Raw genomic sequence first — 26,391 nt, 5'->3', positions numbered from 1 at the left:
TTCAAAAATGTTCAGTCTTGGTATAATATAAATATTAAATATAATTCAATATACCAATATTTAAATAATGAAATAGATGATAATAATAGATATTAACAGTGTAATAATGATCAAATTCCAGATGGCACGGAAGATCTTTTTACAGGGGAGGTGCTGATTAGTGATCAACTATGTACTGTAATACAGTAAATTGGTATGAAAGCACAAAAATGATGCCTTAATAAAGAATCAACATTTTCCAGTTGCTGTGTGTGTGTGTTTGTGCTGCTATTTCTAACATGTCACGCTGTGAGTCTTAGAATGATTTTAAGCATTTCAACAATAAGTCTGAAAATAGTATTGCAACCTCTGTGTGATATATAACCTTTTAATAACCCTGTAATACTGTAATCGGTTTAACAGGACAGAGTCTATATTTCCACCTGCACTATAGTTTATCTAACCTATCTTCCTTGTCTGTGGAAAACAATGACTTCACAACAACGTACCCACTCTGTCTGTTTTACAATACTGCTTTGCACCATATGAAAATATTTCAGTATTTCACTGAGCCATTTCACTTCAAATGTTTTTCAGAAGAAATTTTGGATTCATGGTGTCTCTCAGGGTAGATTTAATCAGGCAGATTTAGATGTTTTTCTGCAGTAGAGGATATTTTAAAGGGCTTTAAAATTTACTCCCATAGTGGTTGGATTGAGCCACGCCCATTCAAGGATATAACACTGTGAGTGATTACTGAATAGCAAGAAAACCCCAGGAACTGGAGATGTAACATAAAGCAAACCAAGCTTTGATAGCAGGATAGAAAAACAAAAGCATTCTGCTCTGTTAATGCCACAGCATACTGTATGATCAGATTAAAACCACAAAAAACAAAAATATATTGATTTGCCCCATAATAATGTGTGAATGATTTGTTAACAGCGTGATATCTACATACATTCTACACAAGAAACATGAACACAAAACCGTTTCTACAGAACTGAGAACGCAGCTCTCAGCTCTACTGTCACGTTCTGTGGTTTTACAGAGCCATGAATGGACCCAGAAGTCCAAAATAATGCACTCTAGGCAGGCAGTTCTGTAGCAATGTGTACGATACAAAAAAAATTCTGATGGAAACTACAGACACATTGAAGTATAACTAAATAGCAATCAAACCTTCAAAAATACCATAACTATTAATACATTTGTTCCCTGTATCCACTACTGTATCCCAAAGCCAGAAAGGATCAAAGCCAGAAAGAGCACAGGAAAGCACAGACAGTGAAGACTCAACTGCAGCATCCCAGAGTGCTCCTTGGTAGCTCTTGGTCAGATTAGTTGCCACCACGGACCTTGGTTTTGAAAATTAGAAATCTTGGTGATGTTTTCAACCCAGCATTGTCATTTAGAGGTCATGACAGAAAGTCTTACTTACTGGGGTGCCTGTTAACGCATCAGACTTGTCCCGAATTCTGGCTGATGATCACAGTTACATAGGATCTCTGGTCCTGGAAGATTGTGTGTTTGCAGGTCTTCCAGGGCTCCTGGGAGAGAGGGAGTGAGGAGAAAGAAATGAGAAACAGGAAATTGGTGTTAACGAAGTGGTTGAGCCAGGGAAAACAGAAGATCTGAAGGAAGACATTAGTCTGAGAAGGTGTATTCATACATGGATGTGAAGAAACAATTCCAAATCAGCCAATGAATGAGGGACGGAGGAAAATATTAGTTTGTTTTTGCTCCATTTCTCTGAGAACCTGGCTTTCAAAGCCAGATGTGCAGTCTGAAATTCAAAAGGAAACCGAACGGTCCTGTCAATGACCTTGTGACTATGAATTCAAGGCAGTTGGCGCGTCCTGTATACAGCAGGTGTTTTCAGGTTGAGGTTTGTTCAGTACTCTGGCGCGTGTGTTGTTTCCTTTGTCAATCTCACATGGTATCTGAGCAGATAGATGGACTGATGTGATACTTCTCAGGATAACATAGGATATTGGTAGTATTTATTGTTGATACAGCAAAAATAGTCATTTCTGTTTAAAACAGCGCAGAACCAAGGTCCTGACTCTCTGTGGTCAGTAAAAATCCCAGGATGCTTCTCGTAAAGAGTAGGGATGTTACCCCCGCATCCTGGCCAAATCTCCCCCTGGCCTTTACCAGTCATGGCCTTCTTATAACCCTCCTCTCTGAACTGGCTCCATCACTCTGCTCTCCTCCCCACTGAGAGCTGGTGTGTGGGGAGAGGACTGGTGCACTATGGCTGCCATCGCATCATCCAGGTGGGGCTGCACACTGGTGATGGTGGAAGGGAGTCACCATTACCTGTAAAGCTCTTTGAGTGGAGTTTCCAGAAAAGTGTTACATAAGTGCAGGGGATTATTATTATTGTTAATCAGTGTCTGTTGCTAGGTCTTAGTTTCAAAAAATATTTTACATGCATTATTTCCAAGAATTTAGGCAGACAAATCTCTGTATTATTTTGATTTAGAATTCCTTCTGACCACTAGTTTTCTAATTAATTCTTAATTATAAATTAATGAGGAACAGAAACGGAGGGTAATGAACTGTTTAACAGTCCAATAACTAATCACTAATCATTATTGGGCTCTTCAGTTGCACTTGATCAATTATATAATAATTTAACATAAACATAATCCTGAATTTGGGTTCATGCTAATTTGTAACTCATCATTGCTTTTTAAGAGATGATAGAATTTTAAAACCTCAACTGACGAAACAATACGCTTAAGGAACAGTTCGGCGGGACCAGTGTCGAGCAACAGTTTTATGGTACATTGGCGACCTCATGTGGCAGAAAGAAATACGACAATATGAAACTAGAAAAGCACAAGAAAAGGCACGTTCACTCTGCTAAGAGGTGCAAACCGGGCTGAAACAATTACTTTTATGTGGCTAAAGCATGATTAAATCAGGGTTCTGTACTGATTACAAGGTCAATACTTTTTATTCTATTTTGAAGCAATTCCATGACAACACACAGTAGCATTAAACCTGAGACTCACCTTTGGATACTCTTAAGCTTTAAGAGTAACGAAGACAGTCTCCATCATTCAAAACTGTATAGACTGATACAATATCATTAAGCGCTTATAGAGTGCTGCACTCAAAACAAATGGACAAAAGAAAAAGAAGAGACCTTTTTAACTATAAGGTGAGAGTTGACCACAAGCTGCAAGAAAACAAACTGCAATGTGGCTACAGCGTAAAACAGGTTCTGAACACAGAAACAGGACCGAAGAAACATCTGTCTCTGATTACACTACATCTGGAGAGACTTCCTCTGTAAATCTGGCTCCCTGGTTCACTAGTCTGCTGTGTAACTGCTCGGAATAACAAAGGATACTGGTTGAGCTGAAAAATAATATGTAAGGCTATGGACACTTAGAAATTGGTTTTAAAAAATCGTTCCATTCAATTAATGAATGTCCAGATGTCCAGAAAGTGAAATAGGCTAGTTGCTTTTAGTCTTGTCTAAGTTATCACATTACTGTCAAAGGAAAGAAAATGCAACAGTCTTACAGAGGAAAAATGGTTTTATTGGTACATCAGCATTGAAACAATGTGCAGCCAGTCATAAGTTACAAAGAAAAGCAAAATCTACAACAGAAACCCACTTTTTAATAATGTGCCTTATATTGAATATATAACTTATATTTAGCTGTGCTTGTACCACACTGAACATTGTTTTAATAATTTATCACAGAATTAAAAAAATGAAAATTAAGACTAAGAGTACATTTGCTGCTTTATAGTACATTTAAGGGAAAACTGAGAGTTACTCATCCTTGCTTGTAACTGAGGCAAAGAGTAAAAATCAGCTTATCGCCTCCGCACAGCAGTCATGCCTGACCTTCGAGAGAGGATGAGAGAACTCTCACATTACCAAAAAATTACGGCCGTGTTTGTCAGGACAAATTTACATGCATGGCATGTTTAAAAAAAGAGGTCAGGGTCATTCAATCATCTCGGCACAATATAAAAATGGATTTCAAGTTAAAGCATAAATAGACACAACACAGGAAAACACTCCATTGTTCATCAAGGACCCTGAACACGACAATTTCAAGATATCGTAAAGACGCAGAGCAGTAAGATTTTAAAAATATATATTCTTAAAGAAGCATTAAAGAGGTAACAACACAAGAGTTTTCACATTAACACAAAGGCAGCAAAGCAGTGCTCTTTGGCCTTGTAAGGAAAGTCTTACAGTCAAACTCTATCAAATTCAGCAAATACCTCTATAGCAGCAGTTCACCACATTTATCCACACTGGGACTGTTCCTTGGAATTCACAGCATCAGTTTCTCTTTGGGGACTTTTACTTGGAATGGGCTACATCCCATTTAAACACGCAGCCCCCATCAATAAGAATGAGACTTTACTGACTACTAATTGAAGTAAATGGAGTGTTTTGACGAACGAGACGAATGGGTTTTTTCAAGAAATTTCAGATGGGAGTAACTATTCTTACAGTTGCCCTAAACCTAAACATTAAAGATGTTATAGTTTCCATCTGGTCTCAAAAGACCCCCTTTAGTGCAAAACCTTCTGTTGCCGCTGTAACATTATTCTGACAGGAAGTTTTAAAGAAAGTAAGAAACTGTGAAATCTGGATTGACATTTTTATTACTAGAATATAAAATAACTGCAAAACACCTCATGTCTGTTTTCCCCATTTTGCCATGTGCATTTAAGGACACGTTTCCAAGCCAGTTGTTTTCTTCATAAATAGGAACGCATAGTTAAATTTCATTTTAATTTTTTATTCTCACTGAAGAACGTGAGAAAGAGCAGAATTCAGAGGTGGCCATTGAGCCCACATTGCTTGCCAGCAGGTGGCTCCCTGAATCTCTCTTCCTGCTGGAGAGATCCTGGAGATCCGGTGTTTGGACACAGCGGAACAGAGACTCCAGCTGCACAACACTCACAGGCCTGGGCTTCAGACAGGACGAAAATCACAATCCAACCACCGACTGTCGGTGTTGAGCTCTTTAGCCTGAAATGTCTGACGGATTTTTAGAATACAACTTGAAGGATAAGAAATCATAAAGCTGATAACCCAAGAGGAAATACAATATGATTAAAGAGGAATAAAGTGCCGACAGTCTGAACAGCATGAAAAATAAAGTCTTTTCAGTCCAAAACTATCTTCTGACTACCAAAAATATCACTTAAAAAATATATCTATGTATAATGCAACACACCAGAGCAGCACAATTTTAAGTTCAGAAGTTAAATATTTAATGTCTAACTAATAGGAGGCACTCTTTAAACATCTGTCCAGCAGCATAGACTTACAGACAAATCGCACTCCAGCTTGAATGACACCAAGCTGGGTGCCATCATCAACTATTGTTAATTTAAATATCCAATAGTTTTACAGAGGACACGGATACAGGTTTAAGTTTAGAAATCACTTTAAATTGCTCTAAAGACTAGCAATCAATGTGGCTTGTTTTGGAAATATGTTTCGTCTTCTCTGCTGCTCAAGTTTGGTTTGGTTTTCTAGTTTTACTGCAGAAATGTTGGCACTGCAATGGGAGACTCCAGACTCCCTCCCCTCGAATCCCCAGATCCTGTGCTCAGATTCCCACAGTCTAACCTGCTGTATCTCATCCAAAATCTCACTCAGAGTAATCTGATATGGCCCCATAATCCTGGAGCCTTTGAATTTTGTGTTCCTGTATAGATTCTCCTGCCACTCCCATTGCGAATGTCTAAACCTTGGTGGATAACATCTAAAGTGTCAAATTGTTATAGTACTGTAGGTGATGAACAGAAAACAAACCTTCGGTGAAAGCCTTTTCCAGTTGTACCATCTAACACAGCATTACTGGAACATCACTAGTGACTAGCCTTACAATCACACAACTCCACAGACCGTGAACATACACCTCCTGCTTAAGAATGCAGCCATTGTACTGTATCTAGTGGTTAAGTTATCCCAAGGCCAACCAAAGCTTACCTTACACTAGCTGTCTGGTAGGTTTGCCTTTATTGCAATTTAATTGCTGCATCACTCTTCATGACCCTTTAATAGCTTTAGAGCTGAAGACTCTAAAGCAATCAGTTTCATTTCCTTCTCTACTGTCGGATCCCTACCCAAAGCGAATTGTGCAGTTATTAGGAACACACAGACTCTCAGCTGCACCTCCTGGTGGAGAAAAACACTCATGCACACAGGGAGGGCTAAAGCTTTGCAGCAGCTTAATAAAAATGAAGCAGTGTACATCAATACCAGGCTTACACAGGTATTAACAGCATATATAGCAATGCAGTATAAAGACAATTTCCTTTTCCCTTATCTTTTTATTGTGAGGGTACTCTGCATCAGTGTGCAGAACATCAAAAGCAGCACTTTTCATTTTTCCTGCTGCTGGTGTTCACAACCCCTTTGAGCAAGAGCCCATATATTTCAAATGTGTACAAGATACACAACCAGCGCCTTTTGTCTCATCTTTTGTCTTTTGTATCTTGTTTTCTGCTTTTTGCTATTCAGAGACATCTTTTGATCTCCTAAGCCTTGACTGCATCTGGATTTGTTTGTAGCACCTACTGTTTCTAATAAGCAAACACAGCGGTTACATTTTACTCAGGAGGTAAACATCTTTTAGCTAGATCACACATTGAGCTCTCCAAGCATCAGAATCTGCTTGCTTTTTTTGCATACAGCTGAGGTGATTCAGTAACGTTACGCAGGCGTGGGCATAATTTCACCGCAAGAGTTAAGCACTCAACTGGAGCACTTAATGTAAATTTCAGTGCAGGAAAACCATTTATAGACTATTAAAAATGCAGATGTGGATGTTGCCAGGTCTATAAGGAATAAAAGCTGGCACTTCTGGTACTGAAATAAAATGTGACCAAAGCCATCCTGCTCTTCGCTTTCACCACAAGTCACCATTTACTTATCATGGAGACGTCACTGGACTTGTGAAAATAAAGTGACAGTAAAGTTGGATCCTAAAGTCAAATGCATTTCCCTAGTGCAAGGGAAAAGGACACTGCCGCTGTGTTACTCATCACACGAGCATAAACTGTAACCTTACACTGCTGCCTGGGTTATAAATAGACAAGCAAGAGACCTGAACAGGTCAATCAAGAGGCCATCGTCCCCTTTATCCTGCCAAGACTTGTATTTGTCACTCAAAGACCGGTACTTGTTGCAGTTAATTCTGCTGTAACTGAAGTAGACAATTCTGAACTCTTGAGATAAGACACGAGTGTGCAGTCTTTAGCACAGGTGACAGACAAGGTTAATCTTCTGATTGTCAGACTGCTGTGTAAAAGAAACGGAGAGTCTGTTCAAAGGTAGCACTAAGAGTCTTGCAAGTTCACCTACAAGCTACCTTTTCAAAATGTTCTGTTTACAAACATGAATATGAAGGCAGACCCATGCGGTCTGTGTGCTCAGGTACAAACTAAAGCAGTCGTGAATAATCGGGCATGTAAGATATGTGATGGCTTGAAGGTAGGGAGCACATGTTATTTAAGTAGCTGGGGAGGGGAGTCCAAAAGCAAGCACCTATGACGTATGAAAGTATGAAAGGCTCCCAAAGTAGGGATGTTAAATCATTTGCTTTGATGCCATGTAAAAGACAGGCTGAAATATCCATGCTCTGCACAGCCCTACAATATCCCCACTTTGAGCTACAGGGATGCGTTTGTTTTAGCACAGAAACACACATCCAAGACGGGACACCAAACACTTGGAAGCATTTTCTGTTCAGTTTGAGCTGAACTGCAGTCAAACACAGCACATTTACTTATTTGCACGATTGAACAGCAGCTTTAGTACAGGAGAACACCACTGGTAGAAGGTGGCATGTCACTGTTTCGCACTCATGGGGAGTGACCAGCAGAGCAGATTGTCAGCAGAGAGCCTGCACTAACACCCTCAGACACAGCCTTCACCATCCCCAGCTCCCCCAGTCACACGCACATATTTAAGAGAACTGTCCCGGTAAATAAGGAGAACCCAGTGGCCACAGTGACATTTCGCAAGGTGCTTTTTGTACGTTAACAGGCAGTTTTAGTAAAACAACATCTACATGAAAGAAAGGTTTGCAAGTTTATTCTGCTGGGGTTTTAAGAAACGCAGAACCAGAACGTGGTTCATGAAACTGAACCCTGGTGTTCTATAATGGTTGAAGAACAAAACAATACAACCATCTGGCATCGAGCCTCAGGAAGGCTTAGACTGCTCATCTGTCTGGCAGAACGCAATCCAGCAAGCAAGACAGAGATGCAGGTCATAGTAATTAAACTGGAACAAAGTGTCTCAATAACGCAGTCAACATCATAACAAGTAAAAAAACATAAATAAACCCCCAGGACATTTCCCTTAAACTTTTTTTTTTAGGCAGTGCAATGCAGTGACCATTCCGCTGAATATTTTAATACTAGAGTAGTTTTTCACTCTCTCTGGAGGAGCGTCGCGTGAGGTTGTTCCTGTCCGGCTCCAGGAAGTCCTCAACCAGAGCGGCGGTCAGCTTCCGGAGCTCCTCCCTCATGCTGGAAAGGTCACTGCAGAAGGCGAGAAAAAGAATTTCTTTATTTATTGATAAGGGCCCCAAAAGTGCATACTGAGACACTACTCACTGATCAAACTGTGAAGTATGAAGAATTACTGAACTGTCTGACAGCAGCAACACAACACGCACTGTTTTACTGATCCTCACCTAACAAAGAAGCACCATCAATGAGGCGTGAAATATGACTATTCTTACGGTTTGTTATATTCTTATTGCGTTACTTCCAGTGGTCTCCTGCTGTTTGTAGCCATTTTAAGTTCTCATTTTGTTTTTAGCAGTGGTAACTATTTCACTATAGTCTTTTGGTGCACTCTTGAACAAACGCTTATACTTACACAAACATGTTATTTCCTGAACAACACAGTCCCATATTCAGGAACTGTTTTTCAGACAAAGATTAATGCTTTCAAACATGTATTTGATGCAGAGTCATGAATAAGTAATGTCCTGAACAGCTTGCATTTCTCAACTCCCTCGATGAGCTCGGTGCTCATGTACACCAGTTTAAAAATAAATAACACAAACATGAGCAGGGACAGGAAAGCCTTGGGCATAATAACTCTTTTCAATTCTCTCAGTACCATTGAGAAACGGCTAAAACGGTACACCTGAAAAGCTGAAAGTCAGAAAATATGGTAAATCAGTCATGGCCTCTGCCAGCAGAAAGTAATAATATACATAATAACAAGAAAAAAAATCTGCTGGTTGATTTATGGATACGGCTTAGCAATCGGACAATCCCACCTGTGAGAAGCAGGAAATTTAGAAAGCGCCGATATGGATGAAATAAAGCATTTCTCTCATTTCGAGGCAGTGGACAGTGTAGGAGGCCAAGGTTAAGCAACGGACTAAAAATGACTGAAGACTGGAGATTATTGTGATTACTGCAGAAAATCTTCATATCATGGCACCCCATCAGAGGAAAAACCAAGGGAAGACGTTTCTGTGCCTCTGCAGCAGCCCTGTACCTAAATACCTCAATGGGACACGAATCAAACTCCATACAGCACACAACGTCCCAGCACAAACCTCTTTCCTGGAGCGGCACACAGCTCCGCGTAGTATTTGATCTTGGGCTCTGTGCCACTTGTCCTCAGAGTCGCCACGCTCCCATTCTGGAAAGTGAAGGTGACCATCTGGCTGTTTTTAGCGATGGGAAGAACCTGTGCCAGAACACAACAAGCAGGAATTAGGAAGTACTGGTTTTTCAGGCATTTCGGACATGGGAGTTAGTCCTTTATAACTACGTACTACTATCTAAACTTTAGAATTCATCACACATCTGTTACCGAGACATTACTTGTCAAGCACGCATCAAGGACACCTCGGTTATTTGAATTACGACTCTCTGCTCCAGACTCAGCTCTGCCATCAGACATCCGACCAGCCGACAACACGAACCCCCCACGGCCGAGGAGGAGGAGGAGGAAAGGGACTGTCTCGGGGGGCCTCTCCCCCGAGGGGTTGACATTCCGGCCGAGAGGCACCTACACTCTTCCCGCTGCGCTGGCTGCTGTCGTAGCCCGTGGTGACGTCCCTGACGTGCGTGATGCTGTGCTCTCCGCACGACAACGGGTACCGCACCTCGCCGCCGAAGTTGCGAAGACGGGCGAATATCCTGTTGACCGTCGGAGGGTCGTGGCAGATCAAATAGGACGTCTCGGAGACGTGCAGCCCGTACCTGAAGGACAGCACCGGTGAGAGGTCATCACCGGCGGAAGGCCTGGGACAGGATGCCTGCACAGCTGGAGCACCGCGCAGCACGCTGGCAGTTATTCAGTCAGAGAAGACTTCATTCCTTTAGCATACTGCAATGTAGGGCCATGCCAAATACAGCATTCCCCGAGACTGTCGTATAAGGCCAATTCAAAGCAGGTTGCCCTTGTGTGAAAGCAAAGCCGAGTATTGGTGAATATACTCGTGGTCTTTTCCGACCTATGGATTCTGACCCATTGCTAAGCGCCTGAAAGCTGGGACTAGTGGGCTACTTGGACGAAAGGGGGAGGCACATTTCTATTTTTACGCCACTGATGCATGAATACTGTCAGTGTGCAACTGTGGCAATACTGCCATATTCTGTTATTGACATCACACAGATGTCAGGCTGCCACCAATGTGTAGCGTGACTGACCTATTTGAATTCTCAAGCCAAAGCTTTTCACAAAACCACATTGTTGCATAAAAGGTTTAATGAAAAAATCAGATGCACTGGCACCTACTTAAAAACATCAAGAACCTGGAACCGAAGCTGTATTTAGAACATCCCCACATGGTCATACTGCAGTTTCTCCTGTACAATATTGGATATACACATTTGTATAGGGGGGGGGGGTCCCTATTACCTGTAATACCTGTAAAGCACTTTGAGTGGAGTGTCCAGAAAAGCTCTATATACTCTAAGTGTAAAGAATTATCAATATACAGACATTTCATATACAGTACATATGACAATCGGTACAGGTATGGTGACCTTTCTGCAAAACATTCTTCACATCCTCGCCTGCTCTTCCCTCTGGAAATTTCTCCCTCTAGAAGTTTCACAAGACCAGTCACCTAGTTTTAGGTAAGTCAGGTCACTGGCGGGTTCAATATTTAATCAAAAACACCACGTTTCCATTTTTCTGGTCAAGTTGGTCCAGTCAAAGGGGGGGGGGGGGGGTGGAGGGGAAGACTCACACTTCATATATATGCGCCAGCTGCTGAGTCATGGTGAAGTTCCTGGTCTCCAAGTAAGCGGCCATTTCTGCCACAACTACAGCCGCACTCACCCCATCCTTGTCTAGGACCGAGGTCCCGCACATGAAGCCTGTGGGCGAGGGAAGAACCAGAAATTAAGTCTGACGAGGAAAGAAGAGTAGTCTCAAAGGTCCTGATGTCTAGCAGTGAAATCTAATTATGATTAGCTCTTTCAGGCAGCAACAGGCTTAAATACATCAATTAACAATAGCTACAACATGCGTTTGAAAAGGATGGCGACTGTATTGTACATCTCCAAAGACCTGCAACGGTTTGTAATTTTACATTTTCCGCATGGCTTTCTCATCCATTTACTGCTATTGCCACTGTTTTTCACAGTAGTTTTTCTTAATGGTTCACCGCAGCGTACCACTATCATTGTCCATCAGTGGCCACGGGTCTTATTTGCAGACTCTCCAAGCGAGGAATCAAAAACGGCCCCAAAAACAGTCAATTTCATGGAAGAAGAAAGGTAAGCTCACGAGCCACGTTAAATCTGAAATGCGCTGTGCCTCCCAGGTCATGTGAAATGGAAAGTACATGCTCAGATGAACAATGGTGTTGACTACAGGTGTTCCCAGCCATTCGGAAACCATACATACCAATGGACTCTTCAAACGCAAACAGCACCTCGTTCCCTTTGTCCATTAACTCTTTCACTCTGTTTCCAATCCATTTGAAGCCTGGCAAAGTTTCCTGGGGGACAGTGAATTAACACACACTGAGAGAGGAAACGGGAGCGCATAACAATCTCTCACTGGTCTTGCATAAGCAAATGACTTATTCCATCCAGCGTTTCCAGTTATTCCATGAGGTGATGTTAAAATGGAACTGCGCAGTCTTTCTCTTTAAACTCAAAAAGACTGATGCCGCTGCATACAGCAAGCTGTGAATTCACCATGAAATTGATAAAACGATCTAACCAAAGTGTCAGCATTTATCAACCCAAAGCATTTTTGGTTGTTTGTTTTTTGTCTTAACTCGGTTTCTGAAATGTGCCTCCACCAAAGAGCGACCACCTCCCGTACCTCAAAGTGAAAGCCCTCCCTCCGGGCGATGGTCCTCAGGATCTTGGAGGAGACTGTGGTGGCCAGCATGTAGACTCTGTCCAAGTCCGCCATGTCCGCGTGCTTCTCCCTCCAGTTCCAGAACAGCCACCAGCCCAGCAGAGCAGCCATCTCGTTCCCAGTGAACACCTTCCAGCGGCCACTGCACCACAGGAGAGACGAAAAGGACAGAAGAAAATAAAGGACAGCATGCAGGACACGTCCCGCTCTCACCATGTTCCCTTTTCCAACACAGAAGAGCAGACAGAGCAAGAGCAGAAACAGGAAAATTAATTCACAGGACTCAGACTGAAAGATTGGGGGGGAGACAATGTGCAGGATGCACCCACTGCTTTCCAATCAAAGCTGAAATCAGGTGCCTTGATGCTTCTCCCTCTCATTTCTCAACAGGCAACGCAGTTTTAAACGAGCCGGGTTACGGTCTCGAGTTTGACTAAACAAGTCAACCTTGAAATAGCAGCTACACGGGAAAAGAAAATCAATAAACAATAACTATGCAGAATTACTGCGCCTCATTTTCCAAAATAAAAACTTTTTACTTGCTCTAGATTTTAACCTTCATTTCTCCTCTGGGTCAGGGGTGCTTAGACAAGAGAGGAGGCCATCCTAACATGAAGGAAGCAAAGCAGCAGGGGACACACACAGCACTGCAGCGCAGGGGAGAAAGAAGTTTGAGCTCAGCTCTAATTATGAGTTTGTAATTATGGAAGGACTGATACAAATGTACCTTCTGCTATACTCTTAGCACAATCATTTTCTAGGGTTTTTTCTAATCCAAGTACAGCCCTGTTCGACCTCTTTTGCAATCACAGATGTCAAGACAAGCACAGAACATACATTAACTGCAGGATTTAGCATATTTATAAACATATACGGCACAGCTGTCTGAGAATATCACAAATTCATCTAACCGAGCCACAGCCAGAGTCAAACAACAGCTCTGCTACCTGCTTTTATCTGCCCGATTTATTCACATAAACAAATTACAGTGTACAGCTGTAAACGTGGGTTGGGTTATACCAGCGTGGTGAACGGCTTGGCACTGCTGATGTACAAACCTCATGGTTAATCGTCCATAAACAGCGAAGCCTTAGGCTGCTAACAACACAGTGATGTCAAACCTCCAGAACAGAAAAAGGGCAGAATTCCTATACAGATTCATTCCACAATGTCTTAGGCATGAGTGCACGTATGAGATCAAGACCAATTACACCAGACCGATCCTTGCATTTCAATAAAAAATAAAAAATAAAATCAAAGGAAGGAAGTTGTACATACGGCTCATACTGCTCTGCTACTGCCAGACGATCAGCATCAGGGTCTGTGGCCACAACTACCCTGGCACCCTCTTTCTCTGCCAGTCGAAGGGAAAGCTCCTAGGAAGAGTAAGATTTGCAGGAAACGTTTAGACAACAATCAGAAGGTTTAATTATTTTGCTAAGCCAATGGGAAAGATGATGTGAACACCTGGTAGACTCCTCTTCATTAGCAGATCACACTGCTAAGATTTGTTGCTCAAACACAGGAGCTGTGAAAGTCCAGAGCAGGGGAGAGATATAACACCTATTCCAAAACAGCCCTTCCTCACCAAGACTGACTCTCCTTCCTCAGGATTGGGACTGCGGACGGTGGAGAACTCTGGATCGGGATCTTTCTGCTCCGGGACAGGAAGAGGCGGGAGGAAGCCGAACACTCGGAACGCCTGCTGGACGTACTCGTGTCCCACTCCGTGAAAGGCCGTGTGCACGAACTTTAGAGGCGTTTTTGTGTTAAGTTCTCTAAACATGAAAGTAAAGAAATTGAACAAGTGGAGCAAAAACACAAAGGCGTCAGGGATACATCATTAGTTAATACCATGGCTTGTCAGTAATATCTCAGCTGGACTTTTTCCAACACTAATCGCTAATACTGCCTTAAAGAAACAAGTCTCAGCTCACACGCCTGGAACCTCTCTTATCAGCAGTGTCCCTCAAGGAGCTAGCATAGACACAGCAAACAGTCAAGAAAGGACATTTATCTAAGCAAGGTTATCTCACTTTCAGATGCTTTTTCCTTGTGAATGCAGATACAGTATGTTTGCTTGCATGCAAAAGTAAAGTGAAATTTGAACAAAACCTTGCTCAATACTAATTTTATTCTCATATCAACACCTGGAAGGAGAAAGACACTCTGAATCAGTCTAATGGCTCCTGAAACAAACTGTTGTCAACTAAGACTAATCTTCCCTTTACCCCCCCAGACACTACATCTGTTGCAGTACCTGTGAAAGCAGACTGATTTTAAATCTTCCATGTAATTCCTGCAGATTTTCTCCAAGGGGTCACTCCTTAAATCACTGCTGTCTGCCAGATTTTCCTTCCAGGAATCGCTCCAAGGCTCCAGACTCTCTTCTATGCACTTCAGGATCTCCTTGTCATGAGGAGATGCTATCTGAGCTCCATTTTTCCAATAGACCTTAAACAACATTGATGAAGTCTTCAAAATATTTTCTGCTTTATTCAGCCTGTTAGTAAGATCTTACCCCAGATTCTCCTTGGGAAATCTCATTACATTGGTATAACAGTAAGTTAAAACCCTTATGACTTTCCTTCAGTTTACTCTACATGGTGTATTGACCCTACACTCCCTATCAGGCTTGTCGTAAAGTCCAGCAAAAGCATCACAATACATTTCATAATGTCACTTCTCAAAAATGTCCAGAAAAAATGTTGTTCCTTCTTCATATTAACAGAAGACTTCACCTCACAAGTAACTGAAACACACTTGATTACACAAAGCAGGCACTAATGAGACCATCTGAATAAAGTGAATGTTTTACAGAGAGATCACATTAAGTGATTCCTGTGATCACAGGAATGATCACCAGAGGCTCTTTCATTTAAGCCTCTTGCACCACTTGAACAAAGAGTATCGTATTGTAGAACAAGCTTTGTATCCATTGTTTCAACTGCAGAGACAGGTTACAGACGGTTACAGACACAAGGAGGCCATTCAGCCCCATCTAGGCCATGTGGCATTTAGCAGATGACTGACCCAAAGATCTCACCCAACTGTTTTCTAGAAAGAAGCCCAGATTTCGGCTTCAACAACACAGCTGGGATCACAGTTTGAGCAACTGCTCCTAGGACAAACCTTGTATCCGTTGTCCTCCTTGGGATTGTGGGAAGCTGTGACCATCACACCAGCAGCGGTGCCCAGCTTCCTCACTGCATACGGCTAAAAGCAACACACGCAGGAGCAAAAGAGCTACAGGTCAGGAACCATTTTGCTTTACACTTTGTTTAGAAGTCCCTTAAAAGAATCAAGTGACCCATTTTCTCATACACTAACATATCCATATCTTTCAACTATGGGAGCTGTTGTCACTCTTAATAAGGAGACTAAAACTTCTAGATGACCTGATCTCAGAAGTGAATTTGTGCGCATGTCTGCCGAGCAGTCCTGCCGAGCCTGTCATGTAATTTTATTGACAGGTTAGGCAATAAGTGACCTCTGATTGTCACGGGTAACAGGGCACAGTGAGCGTCAAACAGAATCTACTGTTCCAACAGCCAGACTGCTCCAGGGAACGGATGGGGAATAACAGAGCTCACTGCAGCATCAAATCGACGTGGACTCATGTATATAAACATATTTGCTGATTATTTACAAAATAAATAAAAAATAAAGTGCTACAGGCAAACCAAACATGAAAAGGCTGCATCAATAACAAATATAACTGTAAAAAAAAAACAAGTTGTTAAGATTAATGCCAAAAGTGAAAATGAAAACATTAAGGGGGGGGGGGGGGGGGGGTGTCTGCTCAATCTGCACTGCATAGATTAGCACTATCACCCACCCCCCTGCAAGCCTTACTTCAGACGTAAGCTAAATTTGTGTATTAAAGGAAATGATCAGTCTTACCACGAAGGGGGTAGGCACGTAAGTGGAGAACAGGAAGACCGGGACGTTTCTGGAAAGCAGAACTGCAGCAGCCAGCCTTGCGAGTCTGGTGAGCAGAGAGGACAGGAAGGGGAACCATGAGTCTGAGTGGCCGACCACAGATCAGGACCTCTCCTCCTTACCAAGCAGTTTTGTCGGCATACGGCAAGGTCACAGGGGTATGATACTCACAGACTCAACGTCACCACCAGGTTATTTTCTATTTCAATTCCATTTGGCAAAACCAACGGGGCCGATACCAGTGACACCGCACGTGAAGAGTATATATACACTGTACATCACTACTCTGTACTATCACTTTAGCATCACTTTCCATTTTATTATTCTGTTGCACAAAAGAAACTAAAACCATGTCCAGCACAAATACACCTTTATGAAAAATAACATTTTACTCTTAAATAATTAAATGTATATACAATACAATGTTTAAAAATGGAAAAAAATAACTAATTTCTCAATTTACTTCAAAAAAGTTAATTGGAGGTAAAAGTGTGAATAAGATTATGATGCAAGGTTTTGACTGTGCGTAGCTGTTTTGCCTTCTCCTGCCCTTCAAAATGTGTACAGAATGCGTCAGGCGCAGACCACACAAACCAGATTAGTGCTCAGCATTCCTTTCCTCACTGTAACTGAGAAACCGAGAAAGTTAGATAAAATATTATCAGAACTTTTGGAAGAATTTCATTCATCTTAACGGCACAAATTCAGCCGTTTTAAATGCTGCACACAGATCCACATTTAAGTTATTCTTTTGATATGTTACAGTTATTAAGTGCTGCTCAGCCAACATCTTACAGAGTAGTGAGAGTGAGAGTTTGCTTTGATACGGTTAAGCACAGTGGCAAAAGTGCAAGCGCAGTTTTGCATGCAATGGGAGCATTCTAAGCCCTCGGGTTTAGTGACCTGCAAAGGATTGTTTTAATCCATAAAATTAGATTTGTATCTAAGAATCACCATGTGAAGCTCATTGCTTGGTCTTTTGCATTTGTAGTGACGGGGTCAGGAGGGGTCGGTCAGAATTTGTGCTCGTGAAGGCACTCCTCCATTAGAGAGGAGGCAAAAAAAAGATGCTTGTTTTGCTTCGCCCGCTGTGAAAGAGGCAAGCTGCAGTGCTGGATGAGGAGGAGGAGGAGGAGGAGGGTGCTGTACCTCTCACTGCTGCAGTTGCTGGCCTCCTGGCCTCGAGTGTCGTAGCCAATCACAAGCCCCCTCCTCCGCAGGTCAGGGAAGCTCTTCTCCAGGTACCTGTGCATCCCCTGGGGGCCACAGGAGACACGCGGTCACAAACTCGCCAACCACCCACCAGAAAAAACAAAACTCAACAGATTCACCCGCAGAATTCATCGTCCATTACACAAACTCAGTTCGCACCACACCAGGTACACCAGGGTATACCCGTCAGAACAAATCCAGAGCACTGTGCCAGGTACTGGCTGCAGAGGGCACTGCGTTTCTGAAGCTCTGTTGCTACTTTTCCTTAAAATTTCTGTCCGTTAAGTGACACAGAGGAATGGAGCTGAAGGTAGCAGAAGGAAAGCCTGGAGTAAACTCCAGCTGGAGAACAAGCAGTTATAACATTAGGAACAAATAGTAATAATGTTTATTAATGTTTCATTAACTTGCTCCCTCGGCTTCTCCTGAGAAACTGAACCACGCTCAGTTGTGCTGGATGGGTAAAGAATTTGGAGGATTTATTTTCTAGTGTGTAAAAAACCTAATAGCATTATTCTTGCGCTGCAAAAAAAAAAAGAGAAAAGTTGCTTAGAAAAAACACGTGACAAACGTGGCAAACACAAACCTATTTGTTCCTCAGCCTTTTCCATCCCTCAGCATACTTACACAAATAAGCGTGTGTAAGTGTGCCACACACCACCCTCTCCTCCTACCACACACACTGTACGGCACCAGAAGGAGCGCATTTTTATTAATATTAGAAGACCAAGCTTATTTCAGTGTTCAATCGGAGTTTGAAGGCCACAGCCGCCTTATCCTGGCAGGGCAGGAATTGAGGACTGTGAAACACACAGCTTTTGCTTGGCTCAAAACTCTCCAGCAGTTTACACTGGCGTGACTCCGGTTCAGTAACAGTGGGTTTTCGCTTCACCTATGCTCTTGATCACCTAACTGGGATAGTTTAACACATTTCGAAGGTTTTCGGCTGCTGAGGATAGAAAAGGAAACCGGAAACTTGCTGGATTCCGACCCTGGAGGACTGTACTAATGCAGCCATGAGCTATAAATCCAAACAAGGAAAAAAAACGGGGCTTCTAAGTGCTGCAGTGCATCTGCAGCAGAGCAGCGGGGCCAAAAATCCATCAGTCCCACAGGACAGCTCCTGAATTCGAGATGTACTGCAGTGCCACTCTGCCCTAGCTCAGAAACTGGCCGCTCACTCTAGCACAAGCCTGAGACCAGCAGCGATCTCCAGAACCTGAAGAAACCACATCAAGAACTATTGTGTAACATATTATGTAGCTGTATCAAGATGCACTGCAGACCACGCATACAAAAATGCGAACGATCTTTTGGAGATCAGCTTGTTTCTCCACAGCCTGGAAATACTGTTACTCAGCAGCAACAACAGGAAGACATCTGGCTCCGATAGAAAAAGTGGATCTGCCCACACAAAACCTGCTGTGTTTTTTTTCCTGTAATCCGTTTCTCCCTTTCATGTTCAGGAGCAGACAGGATATTGTTCGGAATTCAGCCCGACTCCCCAGGAACAGTACGTTGCCATGGCAACCTGACGGGTGCCAGACAGTCACGTGCAGACACCACCTGAGAGCTGGTTCGTTTAGAAATGAAAACCCACCGATTTCCGGGGGGGATTGGATGATTTTGCACATCGTCGTCTTCTCTTTCCTTGCTCGCTTGCGCATTTTCTTTATTTCTTCATTCAGCCGAGACAGGGTTTACTTTCTAGCTCGTGACGATAACAATATTTCACATGACTCATCTTAGAGGAGGCTTTGTGTGACTCAGCAAGAGGAGTTCAAAACAAACAGTTTTATAATCTTCCACCAGGGAAGAAAGGAAACCGGTCATCTGCGCGACTTGCAGCCATGTACTATACAACCGCGAAGCCACAAAAGCTTCGGGATGAGGTTCCAAGTTCAAGAAGTGATGGCAGGGTCTCGCCTGCTGGAGACACGAGTTTGTGATTCCAGGGTGAGTCAAAGTGTCCATCTGGTGCAGGTTTAAGTACTGAATACCTCAAGCCTGAAAACGTAAATGCAGTAACCTGAAGACCCTGTGAGTCCCACACCTTTAGAGTCACCCGTGGAACTGACCTGTGTGGACTTGGTGACACTGACCTGGACTGGGTGACACATGGACACACTGACCTGTGTGGACGGGATGCCTCTCTCTGACACACAGACACACCCCCCTGTGCGGACCGGGTGACACACGGACACACTGACCTGTGTGGACGGGATGCCTCTCTGACACACAGACACACACCCCTGTGCGGACCGGGTGACACACGGACACACTGACCTGTGTGGACGGGATGCCTCTCTGACACACAGACACACCCCCCTGTGCGGACCGGGTGACACACGGACACACTGACCTGTGTGGACTGGATGACCGTGAGGTCGTTGATGAGGGCGAAGCCGGCGCCCATGGGCGCGCGCAGTCCGGCCGTCCCGAACGTCATCCTGGAGCACAGACGTTCCCGCAGCTCCTGCCTCTTCCCCTCCCTGGCCAGGCTCTCGATCTGAGCCCTTGTCTGCGGGTTCTGAAGGGGACAGCAAGAGGAACGCCCGTCAGCCCAGAATCACAGCATCGAGACATGGGTTTAAACACGTTTTCCAATGCAACGCCATCCAGAACAGGGCAAGAAAATGTCATTCCATCAATCAGTCTTCACCTGTGTCCTGTTCATATACTGTGCACATGTAGACACCTACTGGATAATGGGTGCAATCCACCCATCCATTCTCCAACTGCTTCAGGCAGGGTTCATTCAGGGTTGCAAGGGAGTCAGAGCCTATCCTGGCAAGCAACAGGCACAGAACGCCAGTCCATCTCAGGACAGACACACTTGCACTTGCCAAAAAGCCAATTAACCCACCAGTATGTCTTTGGACAGTGGGAAGAAACCAGAGCACCCAGACAGTCATCCTGCGATATTAAATTCCTTTTACAGCCAAACACCTGAACTTTTTTTCTGCTCAAACAAAACAATGGCAAACAATCTTCAAATCAGAAGAAGTTATACATCTCATATACCACTGCACACTTTTCTTACAGATGAAAGGTAAGAGTAGCATCAGAAATGCAATGGCAGGAGAGCTAGAACAATCTACATACTATACAAAAACAATGGGAAACATCCGAGAAAGATTAACATCCATCTAATTTCAGACACTTACCCTCTTCAGTACCCTGATGGAGTGAAGTTACCTTGGAGATACACTGCTATTAGTGCTTAATAATAAAGAGTAAACTATACCCCCTAACAGGCTCTTGAATTCAATTACACATGAAAAGCTGCAGGGGACTGTCACTTCACCGACTCCTTGTGAACAGAGCGCTCCCCGCGGACTTTCCTGGGCTGGTGACACAGGATGAGGCCATATACAGGAAGACTAGCTCACTGAGTGGGGGCTCAAAACATAGACAGCCATTCATACAGACAACACCTGACACCATGAGTGCCTTCAGTCTACTGCACAAAAGTACCGAGGGTCAGCATGTTTTGCAACTGAACCCTAACAGTAGACCTATGAGATGAGAAGATATTCTGTCTTCTGTGCCTTCACAGGCAAGATTATTTTAGCTGCAGTTGCAGTGTGTACTGCCCACCCACAGCTGGGATTCAATCAGCCACACAGCACTTATTCCCAAAGGCCAGCCGCCTACTGAAGAATAATTCAATAATGCTGCAATCTCAGGAGATTACTAGAACAGTCTCACATCTTCTCAGAGACCTGTCAGTTATAAACTATTAACAATACAACGTTAATGTAAAAATAGATATGCCGCATAGCACATTAGTCGCTACAGAATCTAAACGGGATCCATAACCATGCTCTTCAGATGGAAGTACAGTTCAGGCACATCCAAATTCCATACGGTGGGAAAAAAAAGGTGACATTGAGCATAACAATAATAAAGTCTACAATAAGACACTGGCACCTCAAGAGCTGTCCGAGTGTGGGCCTGCACGGACCTGGCTTGCTGGGGAGCACTAAGACAGAGCATGTTGAAGAAAATCTGCTAGTTTCCCGATTAAAGATAACAGAAGCCTTTACTGTAAAAACTGCATTGAGCCGAACACGCAATTCAGTTCTCTCCTGCTCAAGAGGTTCTGTCAATCAAAACACAAGACTGATAAAGGGAAAGTATCCGATTTAAAAAAAAATGAGTTTTCTTTTTTTTTTTTTTGCATGAGATGATGGACATGGAAACATTAAAATGCAAAGCCTGTGAAACTGAAGAGACGACTGTGGAGAGATATTCATCTGGACACAAAAGTAAAATGCTAGGCATTTGGTCACGCTCTCTTAAGCAAAAACTCCATTTTAGACTGCAAAGCCATTCTCTGGAAGATAGCGGAGCTGCAGCAAGTTAAAATTCTTACTTTACTGTTACTCTGCAGGACGATGATGTGTCCTCAGTGCCTCACAGGTAAGGCCATTATGCGACTCTTCCAGTAAATAGAGAGGCTTTAGTAGCCTGCTGATAAGCACAGTGATTTAACAACATCCCAGATGGGACAGAAGCCCATAACAAAGAATCACTTTGGCTTCTGTGTTTGCAGGTGGGCTCCTGCTTCATCCTGATCCACTCACCCTTTGGCACCCTTGATTATGATGGAAATGACTGTGGGAAGCACAAATGGGGATTGAGAAAACCACTTCAAATGCAGTCACAGCCAGACCCCTACATGCTCCACTTTAAGCTGCATACAGTATGTCCATTAACGAGGATATGCAGAGCCTTTTGTTGTTGTGGAAGGCTCTCTGTCATTTAAATGAAAGGTACTTCATTTTGTATTTATCCCTGAAGGACCATACATTTAAACAAATGCATTTTTAGAGCCCTGCGTTGCAGGAGGAAATTAACAATACATTTAGCCTCCTTTAAGTAGCATTAATCTAGAAAAAAAATCTCACATTAGAAATAGCAGAAAAATCTAGCATTGCTAGCATGCAGCCTAGCTTCCACAACACCAGGACAGAGCAACCTAGAGAAAGGGGCAGAACTGTGGTATGGCGGAGACAGGGATTTTCTGATGGGTTTTTTTGTGGCCTCATCTCTAGTGATTCAGGTGGTGCTATCAAAGTCATTCTAAAGGCACTTGAGAGCCCAGCCTCGGGACTCTGAGACTGCCAGTCTGTGTCTTTAAGTCCTCGTATGATAAACGGTTTTGACATTTAGATACAAAAGGTCAGCAAGTGCCCCAGCCAAAACACCGGGGCACTCCTGAAACGTACTGCCAGAGAAGGCTGTCTGGAGAGGGAAAGATGAAACGGTGGTGTCTGCTATGTGGTGGGATCGTGGAATTTCTTGAATGCCACAACAAGTCCACCAGCACTGAGTCGGGCAAAAGCCTGTTCTACAAGGCATATTGGTGTTAGCATAACAAAGACTACTAAAAATAAAAAGCCTCACAAATTAAGATAAGATAAGGCAACCAGGAGATTTGGCTTTTCACTGGCGTATAAGACTGAGCACCTCAACACCATACTGATGCAAAGAGAGCATTCTCCTCCTTTTCCTAACCAAAGAAAAGTCAGTTATCACGCTTATTGTGAAGGGATAATGGTTATGCTAATGTAATTTACAGCAGTAGTACAGTATTAACTCACTGTGAAATCAGTGTGGTGTTCTTACTGAGGAGACTGTGCCATAGTCATTTTTACAGCAGACAAGAACATGGTTGCATATTTAATGTGACTGCCTTGGAAAGAGTGTGTTCAGCTACCTCACCCCAGTTAGCATTCAGCAGCAACCAGCCATCTGGTCACTGGGCCGACAGATGATGGCAGCCAAGACACACAGGTCTACTGCAGATGGCAGAGCGACTCTAGCCTGAGCTCACAGAGCAGCACACCTTCTAATAAACATCAGTTTAACTAATAATAATAATAATAATAATAATAAACTATTTTATATAGCGCCTTTAAAGGTGGCTTCGCAAAGCGCTTTACAGGATGACAATAACAATAAATAAGACTACAACAATAAATAAGAAGATTTCACAAGATAGGACACAATTATAATTACAACAATAACAACAGAGGAGACCGTGGAAGGTGGTATTAAGAAGAGCAGAGGGGTGAAGAATGGAACCAGTTAAGTAAAGGCTTTTCTGAAGAAGAAGGTTTTGAGTCTGGATTTGAAGGAGTTTAGAGAAGGTGACTCTCTGATATCCTTGGGCAAAGAGTTCCAGAGCTTGGGGGCATAGCAGGAGAAGGCCCTGTCGCCCATACAATGTAGACGGGCTTGGGGGACAGTAAGGAGGGCAGAATTTGAAGAGCGGAGGTTGCGAGGTGGGGAGTAGGGTGATAAAAGTTCAGACAGGTATTGAGGTGCCAAGCCATGTAAAGCCTTACAGGTGAGCATGAGGATTGTAAAGTCTACCGGAAGCCAGTGCAAGGACTCCAGGATAGGAGTTATGTGAACACTCGCACTAGACCTGGTCAGGATTCTGGCTGCTGAACTACTCTGAGAATGTGCGCCGTTCAGTTGGTGCGGCTTCGTATCAAATGAAAAGCCACTCCCCAGCCTTCACAAGTGACTCACAGTCACCTGCAGACTGTAATACTGTACCACTTTGAAAAGCACTACTTCCCCAGCACCCATACTTAGTGACATGGAGACATTTCGCTTAGCATGGATGAAGCAGTGTCATTAGAATAAGCCTTGTTTACATTTTAGAAAAAAAACACTTTATTTAAAATGGAACAGCACTTATGTGTGAAGTCACATGTTGGCACGGAATCTGAACAAGTCTGCAGAAGGCTCTGTGCCACTCCATAGAAACAGTGCAGGCGAGCTGCTGTGCTGAAATGCACTGTACTCAAAGCATATTACTTCTCCCGATTGTTACAAAACCTTATAAAAAAAACATTTTTTAAAAATAATCTTAAAATAGTGCTTCATACAAGACATCTATTTCATAGCCTATAAATCTAGATCTTATTTGCAGAAGTATAAGGGCTGAGATAAACATGTCGTTAGCAGACAAGCTTCAATGATTATAGTTCATCTTGTCAGCTTAGACCTTGCTTTTCAAGGAGACCTGGGATGGTGTTTGATTACAGTTTCATTTGTTATACTTTTAAAGTGTCATGTCTGCTTTCAGCTTTTTCCTTTGCAACAGAAGAGATTTGTTCCGATCCATAAAACATGTGGACCAAACTTTTAAATGCTTCCCAGGGAAGGACACCCAAGTCTTTTCAAAGGGCATGGTAACAATATCTGTAAAACACAATGCCCTGCCATCCCTGAGGGATCCAAGAGTTTTGCTGAAGTGCAGCTCGCACCTGGTGACGCACAGTTGTTATTGTGTGCCAGCAGATCAGGTGAGATCAGCTTGCAAACTGAATTATGTTGGAACATGAGAGAGAACAGACTATGCAAATCCAGAATGGAATGTACCCTGACGCCAGAGGTCACACCCTTTCTCTTACGAACAGTGCCCTGGGATCCCCAATCGACTAGCAGTGTGCACGTTGATTTTGGTTTAAGGATCACACCTCCTCCAGCACAGCAATCCCTGTCACTATACTGGTTGGGGAATGATCAGCCGGAGGAAAGAGCTCTACTTACTGTCCAAACAGCACAGATTACAGCAGCAAATCTCTCTCCCTGCCTTACTTAGACCCGTGATCTGACAAGATCGAGACAGTCGACCTCTCAGATTCTCATCGATCAGACTGATGGAACTTAAGCAACACGCAGTAAGGGGGAAACCAGAAAACTGTTAATATACGTGATAGGATCCTAACCAAGTAAATAGTAAACAGCTCCACGTGATCACGTTTGTGTGTGTTGGGGGGGGGGGGGACGGGGACATTTACTGTAAGTGTAAATCTGTATAAGGTGACAGCGCTTGAGATGAGGAAGTGAATTCACCGAGACAGCCAAATGCGCTGCGCTGAACTGTACGACGCGAGCGAAACCGTTAAGGAATCAGGTCTTCCTGTAAGCAACGTACATAGCAAAAAAAAAATAAAATAACACAATGTATTAAGATTTACAATTTAAGATGAAGCGGCCATTTCTGAACGCCAACGCCTCTCCAAACGACAGGGTTAAGCGTGAACTCGCCCGGGAGCCGGAGAGAGCCTAGCGGCGACGCCCTCGGCATTTAACCCTGAAGGGCACCCACCTGGTCCCAGGTCATCCACTGGACCACCGCCTTGTCCAGCTGCGGGTCTCCGGTATCGGGACACAGCAGGTTAGCGTTGAGATCGCCTCCGTACTCTCCCATCGTTTCTCCCGATCTCCCCAGGTGATACAATTCCTCCAGCTTGTCACCTTCTCCTGGGATGTACGGTACAGCACAGCAACCCCGTTAAACACGAAAAGCAGAAACCAAACCAAAAAAACGGGACAGCTAACTCTCTCGCTGCTAGGAGCCAAGTAGGTCAATTAAACGTGAGCCGATCAAAGCGAGAGTCGTCGCTGGTATGGAAATAACCCGGCATAACGGGATCCAGGTTACCTGCACTTACGCACTACCGGCGATCACTGACACATCGCTGGCATGCCGGGGGACCGAGCCCAGACGCAGCACAGACTCATTTCGTTTTGCACGGCTACTGTGTTACCTACCGAAAATGACAGTTAATTGTTACTACCGCACATGCCTCGGCGGAAAAAAAAAACGCCAACACAAGGCGCTATTTAACTGACCGAGACACTGCTTTAGAGCAGCTTGTGACGCATTTTGCTTTCATGGACTTGAAAACAATCCACGCTTTAAACTTCGGTGTGAATTCCTGGCTCCCTACTACACCAACAGCCCCAGCGCTCCCACCTTTGTAGCGACTGTGCTCTGCCCGCAGTCTCCGGACGGCTTTTAAGCGCACTGTTTGCAGCGCGGGGCGGGCTGGGAATTGTAGTTCTCTCGGCGGCCATTGTAATGCAAA

The 26,391-nt window shown here is 43.5% G+C and overlaps 1 protein-coding gene across 5 annotated transcripts; it reads right to left on the bottom strand.

The window, feature by feature from the left end:
* Positions 1-3,515: 3,515 nt before the first annotated feature.
* On the bottom strand, positions 3,516-26,391 carry pgm2l1 (phosphoglucomutase 2-like 1). 5 transcript variants are annotated; one of them, XM_088638480.1, is made up of 16 exons: positions 26,156-26,287; positions 25,965-26,070; positions 25,629-25,783; positions 19,854-20,021; positions 17,429-17,535; positions 16,241-16,325; positions 15,470-15,553; positions 14,598-14,791; positions 13,926-14,115; positions 13,616-13,713; positions 12,299-12,479; positions 11,873-11,966; positions 11,211-11,340; positions 10,026-10,215; positions 9,564-9,697; positions 3,516-8,526 (listed from the first exon to the last, which is right to left on the bottom strand). In XM_088638480.1, exons 3-16 carry the CDS (start codon positions 25,728-25,730, stop codon positions 8,403-8,405), a joined length of 1,881 nt encoding a protein of 626 aa, XP_088494606.1. In that variant the 5' UTR covers positions 25,731-25,783; positions 25,965-26,070; positions 26,156-26,287; the 3' UTR covers positions 3,516-8,402. The 5 variants fall into 5 exon arrangements, with proteins under 5 accessions (XP_088494606.1, XP_088494608.1, XP_088494610.1 ...); XM_088638482.1 differs by having other exon boundaries at positions 25,975-26,070; XM_088638484.1 differs by lacking the exon at positions 25,965-26,070 and having other exon boundaries at positions 26,280-26,391.

Source organism: Lepisosteus platostomus, chromosome 7, assembly GCF_059453375.1.
Source record: "Lepisosteus platostomus isolate fLepPlt1 chromosome 7, fLepPlt1.hap1, whole genome shotgun sequence".
In the NCBI taxonomy this organism is placed as follows: domain Eukaryota; kingdom Metazoa; phylum Chordata; class Actinopteri; order Semionotiformes; family Lepisosteidae; genus Lepisosteus; species Lepisosteus platostomus.
The sequence above is the reverse complement of the archived record's forward strand: the minus strand, read 5'-3'. Positions and strand labels throughout refer to the sequence as shown.